The sequence below is a fragment of the Aplidium turbinatum genome, chromosome 8, assembly GCF_918807975.1.
Source record: "Aplidium turbinatum chromosome 8, kaAplTurb1.1, whole genome shotgun sequence".
In the NCBI taxonomy this organism is placed as follows: Eukaryota; Metazoa; Chordata; class Ascidiacea; order Aplousobranchia; family Polyclinidae; genus Aplidium; species Aplidium turbinatum.
In genome coordinates, this window is record NC_137479.1 from 29682876 (window position 1) to 29700388 (window position 17513).

General features: G+C 37.5%; 1 protein-coding gene and 1 pseudogene across 3 annotated transcripts; both read left to right on the plus strand.

Moving 5' to 3' along the window:
• Positions 1 to 3011: 3011 nt before the first annotated feature.
• LOC145775149 (endothelial differentiation-related factor 1 homolog pseudogene) lies at positions 3012 to 11620 on the plus strand (annotated as a pseudogene). Of its 2 annotated transcripts, none has more exons than XR_014290129.1 (2): positions 3012 to 3085; positions 10274 to 11620. The product of XR_014290129.1 is annotated as an endothelial differentiation-related factor 1 homolog pseudogene, transcript variant X1 (transcript). The 2 variants fall into 2 exon arrangements; XR_014290130.1 differs by lacking the exon at positions 3012 to 3085 and adding an exon at positions 10173 to 10193.
• Positions 11616 to 15696, plus strand: LOC145775151 (cAMP-regulated phosphoprotein 19-B-like). The gene is made up of 3 exons (XM_082586381.1): positions 11616 to 11788; positions 12162 to 12260; positions 12496 to 15696. Exons 1-3 carry the CDS (start codon positions 11726 to 11728, stop codon positions 12673 to 12675), a joined length of 342 nt encoding a protein of 113 aa, XP_082442507.1. The 5' UTR covers positions 11616 to 11725; the 3' UTR covers positions 12676 to 15696.
• The last annotated feature ends 1817 nt before the right edge of the window (positions 15697 to 17513 follow it).

A 17513-nucleotide genomic window follows, 5' to 3' on the forward strand; every position in this document is an offset into this window, starting at 1 on the left:
TTATATTGGTCTCGTGCTGGCCTCAACCTTTGCGTTTTGTCCCCTCCACCTTTTTTCAGACGTTTTTTATATTATGACATGCAACTTATTGTTTTTCGCTGCGTGTTCTAAAATAAAACATCGCTACTGAACTAACATTTACGTTTTGTATCTCAATTTTACCACTACTCTCTGTGATGGTATTAGTGCTGTAGAATGCTACATAAGCTTATGCTAAACACTTTTACCTTATTTTCAATATTAACTGCCCAAATAAATGAACTCAAATCTGATCGATCTGTTGCAAATTTAGATCGAGTTTACGTGAAAAAGCCTTCGAGAAGCACAAGTTTGACTGTTTGAAAATCCTTTCCGAAGTATGTTTATAATATCTTATTCTGCTGTATCAGGAATCAGAATAGCGGAATTTTAGTGATAAACAATTTATGTTCTAAACCCCTAAAAAGTCAATCAGTAACAATTGATAACATAAAAATATTTTTATCAACAACATAGAACATGCGATGGGCAATTTGCACCCAATTGAATAAATTTGTTTTGTAATAAATGCCATACATTTTTTTTACCATTCCATGTATTTTTGCTAACTGCAATCAGGGTTGCCAGATACTCAAGCTATAGTAAGGCCAAATCCATTATAAAATAAGGCCAATAAAAGGCCAAATTTTTAATTTACTTTTAAGGCTAAATAAACGCTAACAACTTAATTGAAATAATTTTTTGAAAATGCCATTTTACGATCAAATATGACAGATAATAATGTAGCACTGTCAGAGCATAATGACCGGTTCGTTTGCATAATTTGATTAATGAAAAATTACTGTAGTAGCAGATAAACTAGAAACCATTATTACTTCAATTCATGAACAGTGTTATTCGGAACATCTAGCTAAGCAATAAGCATGAATTTGTCTTATGGAGTATATGTACCAGGGATGTCTACAACTACAGGATTGGAAACTATTTTCAGTGCTATACATGACTACAGAAGAATTATTAAAATAAAACACTGTTTGTATCAACTAAAGAATGTATAAAATTTAATTTCGCCATAACAATATAAAATATAGCCTTCACTCACATCAAAACTTATTTCATGTATAGAAGTTTAAAACCACGAATCTAAAAAATCAAAAATAAACAAAAGCAAAGATTCCCTGTCGTTCTGTAGCATTTTGCGTATTGCAAACCGGATCAGAAGTAAACGTGGAGTGTTCAACAATCAGTGAAATGTGTTGTCGTAGGCTTTTATAATAAACTTATTCACAGACCAACCCAGTACGAAATCAATACGTTTAAGATGTCATAAGAACTAAAACTCGGTTTTGAAATTATTTAGCAACAAAAAAAATACGACAAGATTGCACAACTGGAATGCAAACACATCACATTAACAAACAAGGCAAGTGTATACTTTACGGTTTACGGCAGGTGCAACTTAATAGAACCGCCCTGTCCACCGCCAACACATTCTCTACTCTCTACCTATGTTTCTACTCACTAATTAAAATTAAAACGATTATAGGTCAGGCTCTAAGTGATGATAAGTGATACTTTTATATTACAGTTGAAATTGAATTTCCTTAAAATAACACTTTCTAAACCGATCAAAACTTGCAGTCATAAAAAGGGCCAAATAAGGCCAGATTTTCTGGCCTTATTTGCATCAACTTTTTTAGGCCAACTGCAATTTAAAAAGGCCAGTTTTCTGGAATTTGGCCTAAAAAAAGGCCATCTGGCAACCTTGACTGCAATGTCCGCTTTCTATCGCGTTCCGATTTTTTACAAAACTTTTTTTGGATAAGGCAAGGGGTTACCTTTCTCGTTCTCGACAAAGTTGCTTTATTTATGTTTTATGCATGATTGTTGTTTTAATTACTTATTAATTTTGTAATTTGTGCATCCAAGTTACTGACGACGTGCTCAATTTTTTTTTAGAAACGAGGAATTATTTTATTTTAGAGACCAAGATTTAATTGTGGGTTGATATTTTTTATTAGTGACTTGAGAGGGGAAAATGTGTCAGACATCCCCATTATTGTTAATGTTTTTGCCATTTAGCCTGGCCTGTTTGCTTCAATGTTTCCATTCTTCAGTAAAAAGTCCTGGGTCGTGTAGGTTATTAAGTTACTACAATCCACACCACATGTCACTAGCATGAAAAAAAGGCTCATCTCACAGTCACACTGAAAACTGTTAAGCCTACGGCATGTGCCATCTCATTATGATTAAAGTATTTCCCTTCCCCAATTCCTCTAGTGTCTGGCTGACACAATAATGTATGTCTGCATTGCATCATGCAAACATCTGAATTTAGAGATGCAAATCAGACATGCATAGGCATGCCAACCAGGCATTTTTAGACTATTGCTGTGGAACACCTTAATTTGAATCTACTTCTACCTTTTTCTAGACCTCTGCTATGTTTGGCATATATTGTTTTTTTGTTGTGGTCAGAATTGAAAAACAAACTGAACTGAATCTTGTGCATACAGTCAATGCAACTAACGTTCAAAGGGTGACAACCTAGTTTGTACCCTGAACAATTCGTACCCACAGTTCGTACCCTGAAAAGATCGAAAGAAAAAATTAAAAAAGCCGAAGTCGCTGATCGCAGTTTAATAGCACAAAGTCGAACTCGCTAAGCGGAGTTTCCACAAACAAAATTAACAAACTCGAGGGTTAGGGTTAGCGGAAACTGCGATCAGCGACTTCGACTTTTTGCTATCTTTCTCTCAATCGTTTCAGGGGGAAAATTATAAAATGTTTGCGGAAACTGCGATCAGCGATTTCCGCTTTTTTTAATTTTTTCTCTCGATTTTTTCAGGGTACGAACTGAGGGTACAAACTGTTCAGGGTACGAACTAGGTTGCATCTACGTTCAAATACCGTATGCTTCTAATGTGAACAACTTTTTCAATAATCAATTTAAGATCATATTCAAAGGCAGGTCTGAGTTTGAAACAAAAATCTCAGAAACCTGCATATAAATGTATTATATCTTGTTATACAGGATATCGTAATATGCTTGTAGCTTGTCTTTTGTTTTCGGCTTTCAATTTTCTGATTAATTAGGCTACCATACGTAAGTAATTTTTGCATATTTTTATGTAGTCATTACATTGCAGATTTATGCAGCTTTCTGCTTATTAGCTCTTGTGTCTGATGTTATGGTTGTATTGTTACGAAGAATATTGCTTATATACAGTTTTAGTATACCATAATAAAATTCAATCTCTAACTTTTATGTTATGTTCTTGAGATGCGAATAAATTACAATGTTCCACACACTACTGTGCAGAAAATGTTTCATCTAATTCTTTATATGGACCTATAATTTGTTTGTTTAAATTAAAATGTTAAATTATGTTGTGTTTTATATGTTTTAAAAAGTTTCATGTTCACGTACAGTGGTTCCCATTCATATAAGTTATATGTGTCTATGTATGTATTAGGGGTACCGGTATGACAAAAAATTTTGTCAAATTATTTATATTTATAATAAAATATAAATTATAAATCAAATTATATTTTGTCAAATTTTAAACTTGCAAGCTAAAAGTCTCAAACAATGCACCTTCATTTGAAAAAAATAATTTTCTTTAAATTTATTGAGATTCCAGGAAGGTATAACTTTAAAGAAGCAAACAACTGTGGATAGTCTCAATCAAATGCTATGAATTCCAAAGAACAACATAACATGGATAAATACAAAACTTTATCTTTATGTGTGAAAACCAAAAAAGAGAGGGTTGTGTTGATAACAGACGGAGTAAAACAATTATAGAATAAGCCAAATTTGCAATTCAAAAAGATAAATCAACTGTTAAAAAAAACATTTAGAACGTGTATAATTAAAAAGTATGAAGCCATAGACAAAGACCAGGAATGTATGATTTACTAAGTTGTTCAATATAATAGATGAAAATGGTTGTGCCAAGAAAACGAAGAGTTGTATTTACTGCAAATATGAATTAGGAAAGTAGAGCAAATTGCACCATAAAAATCATGCAATAGAATTATCTAGGAAAAGTGAAATTATTAAGAGAAAAAGTATCAGTCACAGAAAAGTTTGTTAATAACAGCAGAGAAGATAAATCAGAAACTGAGGAATATGTCCGCCCCAATAGCTCAGTTGGTTAGCGTGTGACTTCTGGAACGAAGAAGCTTCAAGATCAAGCGGCGTTGGTTCAACTCTCGGGGTGTGCGCTTGAGCAACGCACGTTAAGGACTGCTCTCCATTCAGCGGCATCTAATGGATGGAATAATTTTCCGGCAACAAGAATTCAACCATCGAAAACTTTACTCTGTCAATCTCGGTGACAGAGTAAGCGTCAGTGATTCAAAGCCTCTACAACAGTGGTTCCCAACCTTTTTGTTGTCGCGGACCCCTTTAGACAAATTATCAATTCTGCGGACCCCTACCTAAATTTTGCCTGAAACTCAATTAACATACTATTGACTATTGTAATAATTATGCTACTCAACTACTGTACTGTGTCATATTGCATTGCCGCTATGACTGAGAATCCTGCCTCGCAAAGGTAAGCGGCATGCAACTGTGGTGCAGAGGAACAGACAGCAGATCACATCCTCTACCACTGCCCGACGTTTACTCCTCCAAGGGCAGTTGGCCTGTCAACGCTGGAGGACTCTACAATCAAGTGGCTGCTCGAAGAATGCCTGGACATTTGACCCCAATGAAATGTAGTCCAAAAAACCAACTTCTCATACGAAAGAAGAAGCCGCTATGACTCCTGCGGCAAATATCAAGTTAAACAGTTTCTCAAATAAGAAAATGAAGGAATTGTTCAAGAAATGTCTGCACTCTGCAGTATTTGAATATTAAGGTGACCCAAAGTGCCATGCCGAAACTTTTTCAACGTAAGAAAATTTAATGAGAGGGCTGTTGTTATCTTTCCTGAACTAAACGACTGAACTGTGGTTGAGTTTTTGACAATGCAACGCGCATGTCATCTTCAACGTCCAGGCGATTTCGATGTTTAGTTTTTATTGTAACAAGATCTGAGAATCTTGCCTCGCAAAGGTAAGTGGTTATGAATGGTAAAAAAACAATAATCGCTTGCTTTGTCAAGAATGGGTAGGTTTGCAGTTGTGAGCACAAAAATTCTTCCACAGTTTTTGAATGAAATTCAATGTGTAATAACTCCTTTGATCTCAAATCAATTAGGTCATCTTTACTGAGATCGTCATCGCTAATATTGTTCAAGTCAAAAAGAAAAGGATTTCGAATCCCTGTTTCAACTTCGTTCGGCAGGTGTTCTAAATTAAAATAACGTTGAAATGAGATTTGGAAGGTATCAAAGTGTGCTCAAAATTTTTCTTTCATAGAGATCAAAAGAGTACATTCTCTTTGAGTTTTATCCATCAAGATGATCTTCTAACATTGGAAAGTTAGCGTAATTACCTGCTTCCCATCTGCGTTTCCAAACCGGCAATTTGGCTAAAAACGCTTTCAGCTTTTCAGCTGCATCAATTATTGTCACACCTGGTCCTTGAATGCCACGATTAACATTGTTAATATGACCGAAAATATCGGCTAAGTAGGCCATGCCGTATAGAAAACTTTTATTCTCAAACAATTTTGAGAGGGGACTTCCTTTTGCTTTCAAAAGAGTTGATACCTAATTTTTTAGCTGCTGCAGTCGTTTTAAAACTTCTCTAGATAACCAACGTACCTCAGAATGATACAAAAATACTTCGTAATCTGACCCTACTTCTTGACATAGCGCTTTAAAAGTACGGTGGTTTACAGCTCTGCTTTTGATGAAATTAACAACTTTCACGCAATTCGTCAGAATTTCTTTGGGACTTGCTGGTAAAGTTTTGCTGCTAAGGCGTACGTGTGCAAGAAGGAATGAGTAACAACCACGCGAGGAGCTTCGTTTTTTATTAAAGCAGCAAATCCGGATTTGTTCCCAAGCATAGCTGGTGCTAGGGATGGGCAATTCAGAATACCGAATCCAGAAGGATTCGGATCCTAAACTATCCGAATCCAAAACGGCAATAAAACCGGGTAATAAGATTCGGTTTTAAAGATATGCATAAGTCTTGTGCAAGCTGTCAGCTGGAGACAGTGAACTGAAAAAAATGTGGTTTACCCACGCAAACGTTCGAAAACATTGTGCACGCGTTGTGCGCGCACGGCGCATGCAACTCTACGTCACTCGCTCGCACGAGCAATTGAAGAAACTAAGCGTGCAATTTTCTTCACGCTTTGCACACATGCACAATCGTGCAATGCTTTTTTTCAATCCACGTGCGTATGCGACTCTGCGATAGTTTGACCGGTGGGCGTAACAACATTGAGCAGATGCCCCCTGCTAAAGGAGTTGGCTCTGAAACACCTCAGCATACCTGCCACATCAGCATCTTCCGAGCGATTCTTTTCGACCGCGGCTTGACGGAAACTAAGCTGCGCTCCAGTTCAGCGTTGCCAGATGGGAAAATAGAATATCAAATTAAAAAATTCTGGTGAAATTTACAGGTCTTTATTGCCAAGCTTTTTGACATTGGAACCAGATAAATTTTTGGTGAAATCTAGTGAAATTTTCCCTACTCAATTTTTTTCAAGAAAGTTTTTTCAATTTTTTTAAACTTTTTAGCAATAGGTTATAATCCCTGCTCGTATAGAAAACGTTTTGCAAGAGGTTTGCATATGGATGATGGCAGTGTCTTATGTCTTAAAAACTATTTGTATTTAAGCGAAATTGCTTTATTTAGGGTCAGGGCCGTAGCCAGACCGCAGAGCAAGGGGGGGCAATTTTTTTTTAGGGGGGCCGAAAAATTTTTTTGGGCAAAATCATTATAATTGTAGCTGTTGCTCGAGAATGTTGGGATTTTGCCAGGGGGGCAAATTTTTTTCAGGGGCGGGGGGCGATGCCCCCTTGGCCCCCGGCTGGTTACGGGCCTGTTTAGGGTGTTTGAAATATCTGGTGAAATTTTAGTTACTTTTTGTTGCCAAGCGGCTTCCATCATCTGGCAACACTGCTCCCATTTGGCTGGAAGTCATTTAGAATGCCTTAATGTGTTGCATTGCAACAAACATTTACTTTGATTGTGTAGCTTTTGTGTCTGAAATTTTTTACTTTTTGTGTTGCTGGAGCCTGGAAGTTAATAGGATTCAGTATTCTGGATTCGATTCTGGATTCGGTTTAGTATTCCGGAATAATTCTGGAATAGTGAATTATTCTGAATTGCCCATCCGTAGCTGGTGCTCCAGCCTCCATCCATGCATATAGAACAAAGTTTTTTTTCCAAATTCATCAAGGTAATCACGGACCCCCAAATGCTTTCTTACAGACCCCCAAGACCAAGGGGTCCGCGAACCCCAGGTTGGGAACCACTGCTCTACAAGTATGCGAAACTGCCAGGATTAAGCTCTTCAAGAAGCTTTTCCAGTCCAAGGGTAAAGATTCATTCAATCAATCAATCATGTGGGAGAAAAACAGTGTTCCAGAAATTGTAAATAATTTGGGAAACCACCACTTCCCCAAACTAAGTTTGCAATGCATTTAATGAGCATAGCAAAGTTAACTACAAGAATAGTCCACAAAGTGTGCAAATCCTTGTGAAAAAGTGGTCACAGTATTTCCATATCAGTCTCAAAGTAGTATTTACACAGCACCCCCTTGTGGCTACATACCGGGTATGCGGACAATGGACAGCTAAAGAGGTATTCTATATATGTGAGCTGGTTTTTTACTGAGTGCTTCAATCCTGCTGATATTGGCAATTTATCAGAAACGAGTAAAAAGTATCAAAGTGATGAAGTCATTTAGGTAGTTTTGGTCTAAGAGCTATCGCCTATACCTGGAATGGCCCGTTTCGGCGAGTCCGATTTGGCAAGTCCAATTCGGCTAGTCCGATTCGACGAGTGCCCTATTCGGCGAGAGCCCTTTTTGGCGAGTTCCCTATTAGGCGATTTTTTAAATTTTTTTTTTAAATTATTGGGTACCGTAGCCGAATTATCATTGCCGTTTTAGGGGTTGGGGTTAGAGGTTAGGGTTGGAGTTAGGGAGTTAAGGGTTAGGGAGTTAAGGGTTAGGGGGTTAAGGGTTATGGGGTTATTTGAACGTTTAGCGACGTTAAAACGATGTAAAAGCAGGCTACGGTACCCAATAACTTAAAAAAAAAATTCGAAAAATCGCTGAATAGGGCACTCGCCGAATCGGACTAGCTGAATTGGACTCGCCGAATAGTAGCAAACCCGCCCATAGGCGTCGATTTTTTCCTAGAAGAGAGGAATTCTGGGTGGTCGAGAGTTTTCAAACAGATTTCATTGAATGTGTATGTTCGCAAATTTGCAATGGTTAGTCTTTCTCACAAAGACTGCGTTTAGCGTCGCTGCAGCATTTAAGCTTTAATAGGTTTGATGTTTGCTTTCTTGCGCCTTGCAATCTTATGAGCGCTGCTAAACTAAACAAACTTCTTTTATGTTTTCTTTTGCAACCTAAAAAGCGTGTGACTCATGACCTGTTATCTTTAAAGTGGCGTCTTCGGATTTGCCACAAAATGTTCGGACAGGTGACTGCTGACTGTGCTGACGGAACCTTCCCGAGCCAGAAGCTGATCCGGCAGCATGCTAACGTCAAATGGAGCATGTAGATTTCCATGGCTCATGCTGTCGTCTACAACTACCGGTGCATTGCCTGAGACATTGACTTCACCACTACTTTCTTTATCAATGTCATCTCTACGTTCATTCGTGCTGGACGCGGCTTCTTCAGCAACAAGTTTGTGAGGAAAGATTTGTAAAAAGCGATTGTTTCAGTACGTCTTTAGTTTGTATCAGTTATTTTATTGTCATGTTCATTATGATGTCATATTCATATTCCCTTACGTTGACCCGGAACTGAAGTTTGACTGTAACGTAACGAAAAAGAGACCATTCGGAGAAAAGACCAAACGTGGCTTTCTCTCACCAGGAATTGCCAGCGTGTGGCAGTTGCTGTAGCACTAGCAACAACAATGCAGTGAGTACCACCTTTTTAGCGAGAGACATAGCGTAAAAAAAGAAGTTGCGCTTCAGTTGGTTGGATAATTCAGCGTTTAACAAAAACGGAAATTATTGTAACGAACACTTCATAAGTGTAATGAAAACAGGGTGGGCAAAACATATTGTACAAATATGCCCACCAGCCCACCCTATTTTGACGCCTATGGACCCGCCTATAATATATACAGTACCAATACAGCATTCAGATAACAAAGCACAGATGTATAAAAAAATCACAACTTGCTTCCACTCTGTAAATCTACTGAAAAACTATATATTAAATGTCTTTTTACAAATGTGCTTTATTAAAAGAGTACCGTAATTTAACCCATTTGTATATGTAAATTGTAAATAGTATTTATATAGTCATTAGTCAAAAAATAGTTTTCACAATTGGAGGGTGAAGTTTTTTTTAAGTAAAATGAAAATTTGCTACATATTCATGATTTGCACAATAAAACTCCACAAAATATGACATGGGGATATAAAGTTGGAAAATTTTCATACCCCTAGTATGCAACTATGCATACATATTATAAGTGTTGCACAGTGGTTACTATCAATTTTATTACTACTAGAGTACTAGTGTATACCATTCGCTTCGTCTCAGCTTTGCTTTGAGGGTTAGAGACTCCTTTTTGATGTGTTGTTTATCCAGATTAGCCTACAAAATATTGCTATGTGGATAAACCATGCCAAGATTTCTTTGTCTATTCATTCTGAACATTTAATTTTATCTTTTGTTGAAGAAAATAAAATATGCAGTTATGAAGTGTATACAAGCTAGGCTATAGGCTGTTTCCGTTGGTATCAGCACTGAATGGAATCGTTTTTTGAGAATCTTGCTGAGAATGCAAGCAGTTGGGCATATTTTTAGTTTACTAAACCAGTTTTTGCACATAGGAGTGAAAAATATTATTCAAATCATAAATTTAAACTATATGCCGTATTTTATATTTTAATTATTAACAATAACAAAACATGCATGTTTGGATACTTGGCTGTAGGTTGTTTCAAAACAAAAAGTTAACTTTTGATGATTTGTGCCAGCAGTAATTAAATTTTATAATCTTTTTCATTGTTGTAGGTTTAGTGTTGTGTAAGCAGAAAAGGAACTGATGCAAGATGGCTTTGGAAATTGAAAACTTAGTAGGCTAGCATTTAGCCCTGGAAGGTTATTTGCAGATGTAGCTATAGTTGTGATTTGAATTCACAGAAATGGTGTTCATAATTCATTGCTCATTATATTTTCAGATAAACTCAGACTGAAAAACAATGCATAGCAATACTGACTGGGAAACCGTGACTTACTTGAGGAAGCCTAAGCCTGCTCCTGGAGCTGCTCGTGCTTCCAAGAATATCAATGCTGCTTTGAGGAAGGGAGAAGATGTTGAAACACGCCAGAAATTTGCAGCTGGTACAAACAAGAAAGCTGTGACTACCAAAAACACTGCAAAGTTAGATCGAGAAACTGAAGAACTGCACCATCACCATGTGTCGCTGGACGTCGGACGGCTTATTCAGAAGGGACGCCAAGATAAAAACCTTACACAAAAAGAATTGGCAACTAAAATAAATGAAAAAGCACAGGTCATCAACGAATATGAAAGTGGGAAAGCAATTCCCAACAACCAAGTCATGGGAAAAATTGAACGCGCCATTGGACTTAAACTTCGGGGAAAAGAGAAAGGAAAGCCACTTCAACCCCCTGGAAAGAAGTAACTCAGCATGTTGAGAGATGGGTCAGTGACTGTTCAGGTGTTTGTAAATATGTTGCTACATGATAATAGAACAAGGTCAAATTAACATTGAACACACAAGTTTGACAACAAGTATGCCTTCAGAATCTTTGTACAGATTATGTTCATCGACTTGTGTACTATATTTAAAAGACAACATTGTATAGAGTACTTCGTTCTTAAGTCACACTAATGATTTTTAAATGACTAGATTCTGTATTAGCTGTTTGTTAATATATGATTTCATGGAAATATCAAAAACACCTTTGTTTAACATCCATTGTTTTAAACTGCATTTTTTCTCGACTGATTTCTCCAGTCTTTATATTTCAACATTTTTGCATATTTTGCATTCTCTTTGCAGTGGATTTAATCAACTGACTAGTTTGTTTTGACTCCATTAAGCCTAATGATTGCAACAGATTCCAAGTAAATTTTCAGTATCTTCTTCATCAAACTGAACTTTAAAAAAAAATATTAAATTTTTCTTTCTTCCAAAGCCACGTTTGTCTAGTTTTGACAACTTGAAAAGAAAGTCTAGTTTTTATAACTTTAATTTGTAATCACCAAGAACAGGACATAGTAATTTTCATATCACATGTGTTGATAGAATTATTAGTTATGTGCCAGAAACAATTTGCCAATGTGTACGTGTTTTTTATTTAAATATTTACAATTATTTTCTATTTGTTTGCTTGAAGTTAACAACCACATTTTAATTTGTTGAAAACGAGGCTGAAGTCCTCACATCCATCAATGCAATGAGCTTGGAAAATTTGCTGCTGTCAAATTGAAATTTAGTGTTGCATGTTTGAGTTTGTGTCAATGTTAAACAGCCTTGTTTTGTTTTAAAGCAAGTAAAACTTAAGCAAGTAAAACAAGTAAAGCAAGTAGGACTTTCTGTATCTGATTGCTTTAAATAGTAGCTAAGTAGTTAGGTGGTCAAGGTGTGAAAAATAGTTCAAACATGTCAGCAGCACCTACCACTCTTGATGGGGAGGGACCTAAAGAAACGTTCAAAAAACCAGAGGTAGGAAGTTTTTTGTGCTTTTTTTGTTCAATAAATCTGATTGTTTTGCCACTACAGTAAGTTGAACTTGCACAATTGTAAAATGCAACAAATAAATTCCGACTATAGTGTTTGTTATGCATCTAAACCAGGCATGTGCAACTTTTTTTACCAGTCAGCCAAATACAAAACTTTGAATTTAATGAATTCCAGTATTATGCTGAGTACCATGCGGCCCGCACAGAATAACATGGGCCGCCAGTTGCACATGTCTGATCTAAACTATTGGACTTTCTCTGAAAGTTTGTTTGTTATTAGTTTTTAATTCTTTGCTTATTCATTAAATTATCAAACATTGTGTTACATCATGCGTTAAAGTATTTCCATCTTTCAGGTTGTGGAAAAGCAGCAAGAAGAATTGTTGAAGTCAAAGTATCCCAATTTGAAGCCAAAAGGTGGTTCCAGTCTTTTGCAGAAGAGAATGGCTCAAAAAGTATGTGGAAACGATATTAAATTTAAAAAGATAATTTTGCGCAGTAATATTAAAGAGAAAATTCAACTTACTGTTCACGTTTATCTTAAGATGGGAAACCTTTGCACTTAGTGACATTAAAGCAATGTAAACAGGACGAGACATGTGTTTGCTGGGTCAGTGCAAAGTTATCATCAACTATTTCATTGAGCCTGAAAACGAAATACTTTGATGCGAGTCCAACCTTTCTTTTCAGACCAAGTACTTCGATTCTGGCGACTACAACATGGCGAGGGCACAAATGGCAAGCAAACAAAAGATTCCCCCGGAAGTGAAGCAGGTCACCGGGGACCATATGCCCACCCCTGATGAGATTCCCCGCGTCAGGAAACCATCACAAAGTAACCTTGTCGTGGGCCACTTAAATGTGAACTAACCTGGAGAGGTTTCAGACAAAAACATGATCATTTTTTTGTTAAAATACGTTACTAAAACGAACAGTGTAACATTTCGTGACAGGCAACCAGGCATGTTGATTGTTGCCTGATATCTGCCATGCAAGCCCGTTACCACCAGCTTTAACTCTGTTTGTACTTATTTGAGCTTGAAGTGAAGAAATAGAAGATCCAAGTAAAGACATCAACCTTTAACTTGTCCAATGAACAAATTCGGCATTGTTAATATTAAGACATATGAACACAACATGTTTGGGGATCTGAAATATATCTTGCTCAAGGTTGATTGACGACTTGGATGCTTAGATCATGACGAGCCAAACTGTTGCGCTTTTTGTGAAGCAAAAAACATAAGTAATTCTTTCATATTTGTAACATAAAAATCTAAATTGTTGCTTCTTGCCAATTTTGGCGTATTTCTATAACTTACCGATGACATTTCAGTCAAGTTATATCACTAACGCTCTTTCTAGTGAATGTTTGTATTAACAAACATAATCCTTGCTTTTGGGATCTGTTTCATTGTAACTCCTTTTGCATTTATGCTTAATTGAACACAAACTGCATCTATTGACATGTAAATCTATTGACTGCGTTGTTGAAAATGCTTTTCCTCAACGCCACTCATTACCGAACAGAAGACTGGTATTGTTTGAACTGCGCAATAACAGCATCAATTCAGGTTTTTCTGTGTCACAACCTTGCAAATTTCTTGCAAGGAAGAGACATTGGTATTGATGACTATACAGATTAATTGCATCATAACAAAAACTGAGATTTTGTCATGTTGTATTCGCAATGAAAGACTAACATATGTTTATGCTGGTATCACGCTCTGTTGTGTGTGCAATGTGCATCAATAGTCATGGGGGGGGAAGACGTAGTCACACAAAATGACAGTGACTTTCTATATCAGTACCCATCACGTAACGAGCAGCAACAACTTAGGCTTAACACAAAAAAACTGTACACAAAAAGACTACCTAAGCACGACAATTTCCGTGGTTTTATTTGTCATACTAAACTGCAGAATTATAAAACCTCAGCCAGCAAATCAGTCATTTTGTTTACATTAATTCAATGTTTGCTTGCGTAAAGAGGTTCAACCAGTGGTGTGACCAGGTCCTAGTACAGTAGAATTCGCCTATAACGGCTTCGTTTATAACGTCAATTCGCCTATTACGTCACATTTCCCTCGGTCCCGGCAGAATTCCTATCTTTTACGTACATTGTAGTTCGGCTACAACAGCATCGCCTATAACGTCAATTCGCATGTAGCAGCACCCTTTATTGGTCCCCAGACGTCTTTTGTTCGTTTATAACGTCACTTTAAGCCATCACCTTCACCACGAACGGTCAGTCTTTTAATCCAGTTAGCGCTGCTGCTTGCAAAATGTCTTCCCTTTATTTTGCTACGTCGTTCGCAGCAGGGACTTTAATTAACTTTTTTCCCGCGTGAAAAGTTATCACGTGTAAAAAGCAGCTCTACAGCTGACCTTTAAACAACTCAAAGCAACAGTTGTACGTGCAGCACTGTATAAACTAATTAACTGAATTAACTTTCTGTACCTTTCGCTGTAGTTTTTTTTTTAACAATTTCTTTGTTTACTGTATTTTCTGCGTGACTTTTGTCAGTTTGGTGGTACACAGTAAACCTGACTGGATTATACACCTCTTTCTTTAATCAAAAGACAGTTTTGGAATAGTTTGCGGTAGTTCGTCTATCTCTATAACGTCAGTTTTTGCAATCCCCTAGAGGTGCCGTTATAGGCGAATTCTACTGTACTAAGAAGGCAAACATCGCTAAAATCGGCCACTGACAACAGTTTAGAAACAATAATTTTGGCGCAATTTACACCACAAAGAAAGAAGGCTCATTCATTGCATATGCCTTTCCGTCCACTTAATCTCCAACCATTAGGCGTAAGCCTTGATAAAATAGCAGTTTGCCCCCTTCTTCACTGGCCTTTCTGGAATCAACCCGAATAAAATACTGCTGATTGCTTGTGCATATATTTACTGACCATGTAATTGTAAGCAAAATTAACAGCTTTCTTTGCAAAAGGAGTTAATGGTGTAGAATTGTGCTGTACAAACATAATCTGAAATGCTAGTGCTTGTATTTACATCACGTTCTTGGACGTTATAGCATTCTTATAATTATTAGGCCCCTTATGCATGCTTTGTATAAGGTCCAATGTTGTAGCATTATTTTCAGTAATTTACGGATAATTTTGTGTGAAAGCTTTGCACCCCAGTTCCCAGCTGCGTTGTTCAGAAGTTTGCGCTGCTTGAGCTAGTTCTGCAAATGATAAACGCATTGCCTGTTCCCTCGTGGACAATTGGGCATACATAGTGATGTTTCCGAGGCACAGCACCCAGTCAGAGATACTGGTCCTTTTTATTGCATGTCTGCGTGAACGTACGTTGAACCAATGTAAAAAAGGAGTGATTTTCTGGCTGGGTGTTTCACTTCGTTGTAACACAAGTTGTACTTACGCTTGTTATGAAGTTGCCAATAGCGGTGTGGACGAAACTTAGAACATACTAAAGCAGATTTATCCATCCCCGATATCGTAACTTGCAGAAACTAGGCTACAAAACTGAGATGATGTTTTTTTGACCATTTTCACTCCTCAAGCTCAGTGGAACTTGAATTCATTCGTGAACTTTTGAATGCCCCAAATTGTCTTTTTTTTCAAGCTGCATTCATGTCGATGTCTTGCTTTTCGTTTTTTTCTTTTATTCGTTAAACAGAATTGTAGAGAATTTAGCAGAATGCGCACACAGACATTCGACGAAGCTAAAAGTAAATGCTGATAATTTTTAAATGTGTTGGCTCAAGTTTGATAACAATGCTGCTGTGTTGGCACCAGAAGAACCGCTAGTAAACAGCGCCTTGTAAGTAGAAAATGTCTCAAATTTATAAACTGGCTTGTGGTTTTAGCAATAATGACAAAATACAGAATGTGTGTTTGCCAATAAAAGAACAAGATTATTGACGCCGTTGTCCTTTCAATTTATAGAACTCTAACACAGCTGCTTTCTTTGTATTTCTGTGTTTTAAGTTTATATTTCCTTTTCGTTAAATAAGTTGTTTACAGCAGGGCTGTGAAGTTGGGTGAAAACTATACGACTCCGGTTTCAGTGTTGCTAGATTTTTTTCATTTTTGTCTTTATTTTTATAAGATTACGTTCAATTAAATTGTGATCGAAATTGGAACAGCGACTTTCACAAAAACTGACAAAAACAAACATTTCAACAGATGATGTTCAGGTCTACATTTATCCGACCACGCAAATACACAGTGAATAAACTAATTTTGCTGTGTTTTAATGGGGGGCATCACAGGCTGGATAGGGTTGTGAAACAATGAATGATACAAACATTTTATTGCTTGCCTACCCGTCGACTTGATGCACCACACAGTAGAATTCGCAGGTATCGACATCTCAAAGAGAATAAAGAAAAGTGTAGGCTATAAGAATCAATAGGCTATGTTTTATTTCCAAATTGGGGAGGAGTTCAAAACCCAAGGAACGATCTGCACTGCCGCTAAGTTTTAAGCTTTTGCTTACACTTCGGCAAAAACAACGCAAACAAGTCACAAGATCATGAAAAGTAATGAGCGGTAGGATACTGAGTTACACTGTAAGGTGCAGCATTTAAGCTACCGTACTTTCATACAAGAATTTCTTTATTATAAAATTTCATTTAAGCTACTTTCATACAAAAAACACTTCTTGTTTGTCGTCCCTGCTTCTGAGGTAGCAGTCTAACGTCATGATTGCTGCCAGCGCTTTTATTGGTCAACTAACGATCTTACATCACATCAGGTTTCTATAGTGCAGACGCGCTCTGTTTCTGCCATGTCTTACCGTCAGCTGCGAACGACCCTCTTATACATTAAGTGCGACATCGTCATTAAATCGAAGTGTCCGGAAGTGAAAAGCTACAACTGTCGCCATAAATAAATATAATGCTATGGGGGATCAAAAAAGATGTCGAAAATACGAACTCAGATTACGTAAAAGATAGAAATTTCGCTGGGACCAACGAAAAAACGTCGATATAGGCGAATTGTACTGTATTTTTAACCACCGGACAGCAAACGCATTCCCTGCAAGCAACGCTGACAGTGGCCACTGCTTGACCGGAAGTGTTAGGTTAGCGGGGAAGCTACACCGATGTGAAATGGTTAGCGAATCATTGTGTTTATTGTTTTTGTGAGCAGGGATACATTTGGACCAGAGATGATTTTAGGGCTGGGGTTTTCAACCCTTTTTGCACCGTGACCCCTCAAAGCAATCAACGTAGCCATATAGCGCGTGTTTCTTTGACGTGTCATGATTTGGAGCAGCCTACTTGGTTGCTCACCGTTCATCTTCCCAATAGATTTTGTCATCTTCATACTAAAGCGCAATTTGGCGGTTCTCATCCTTGCACGGTAATTGTTTTATTTTAAGCTCACCCATTAGCTCTGGACGTGCCAACCTAAGCAAATCAGTTTGAAGCTAAGGGCTTCTCTCACCATAAACTCAAGTTGCCAACTTTCTCGTGGTGTCTTGGTAATTCAAGTTTTGTAGCGAATGGCAACAACCAGGCACCGCAACTCACAGGGCATCCGGGGCGATAAACCCTCCGGCCCCGGTGTCTAACGAAAGGAATTCATTCTCCTGAGCAAGTGCACTTTCTAGCGCAGACAATTCCACCTCTCGTAAGGGTCGGAGTAACACCGCTACAGTTTCAAACGCAAAAAGAACTCATGATGGGCTAGAAAAGTTGGTGGTTATCTAAAAGCGGAGATTGTATCTAACC

Excerpts from the sequence above, each read along its gene's own strand:
- LOC145775151 (XM_082586381.1), top strand. The coding sequence starts at position 11,726 with ATGTCAGCAGCACCTACCACTCTTGATGGGGAGGGACCTAAAGAAACG. Across the intron at positions 11,789-12,161 it reads AAACGTTCAAAAAACCAGAG|GTTGTGGAAAAGCAGCAAGA; the intron begins GTAGGAAGTTTT and ends TCCATCTTTCAG. Across the intron at positions 12,261-12,495 it reads AGAAGAGAATGGCTCAAAAA|ACCAAGTACTTCGATTCTGG; the intron begins GTATGTGGAAAC and ends CTTTCTTTTCAG.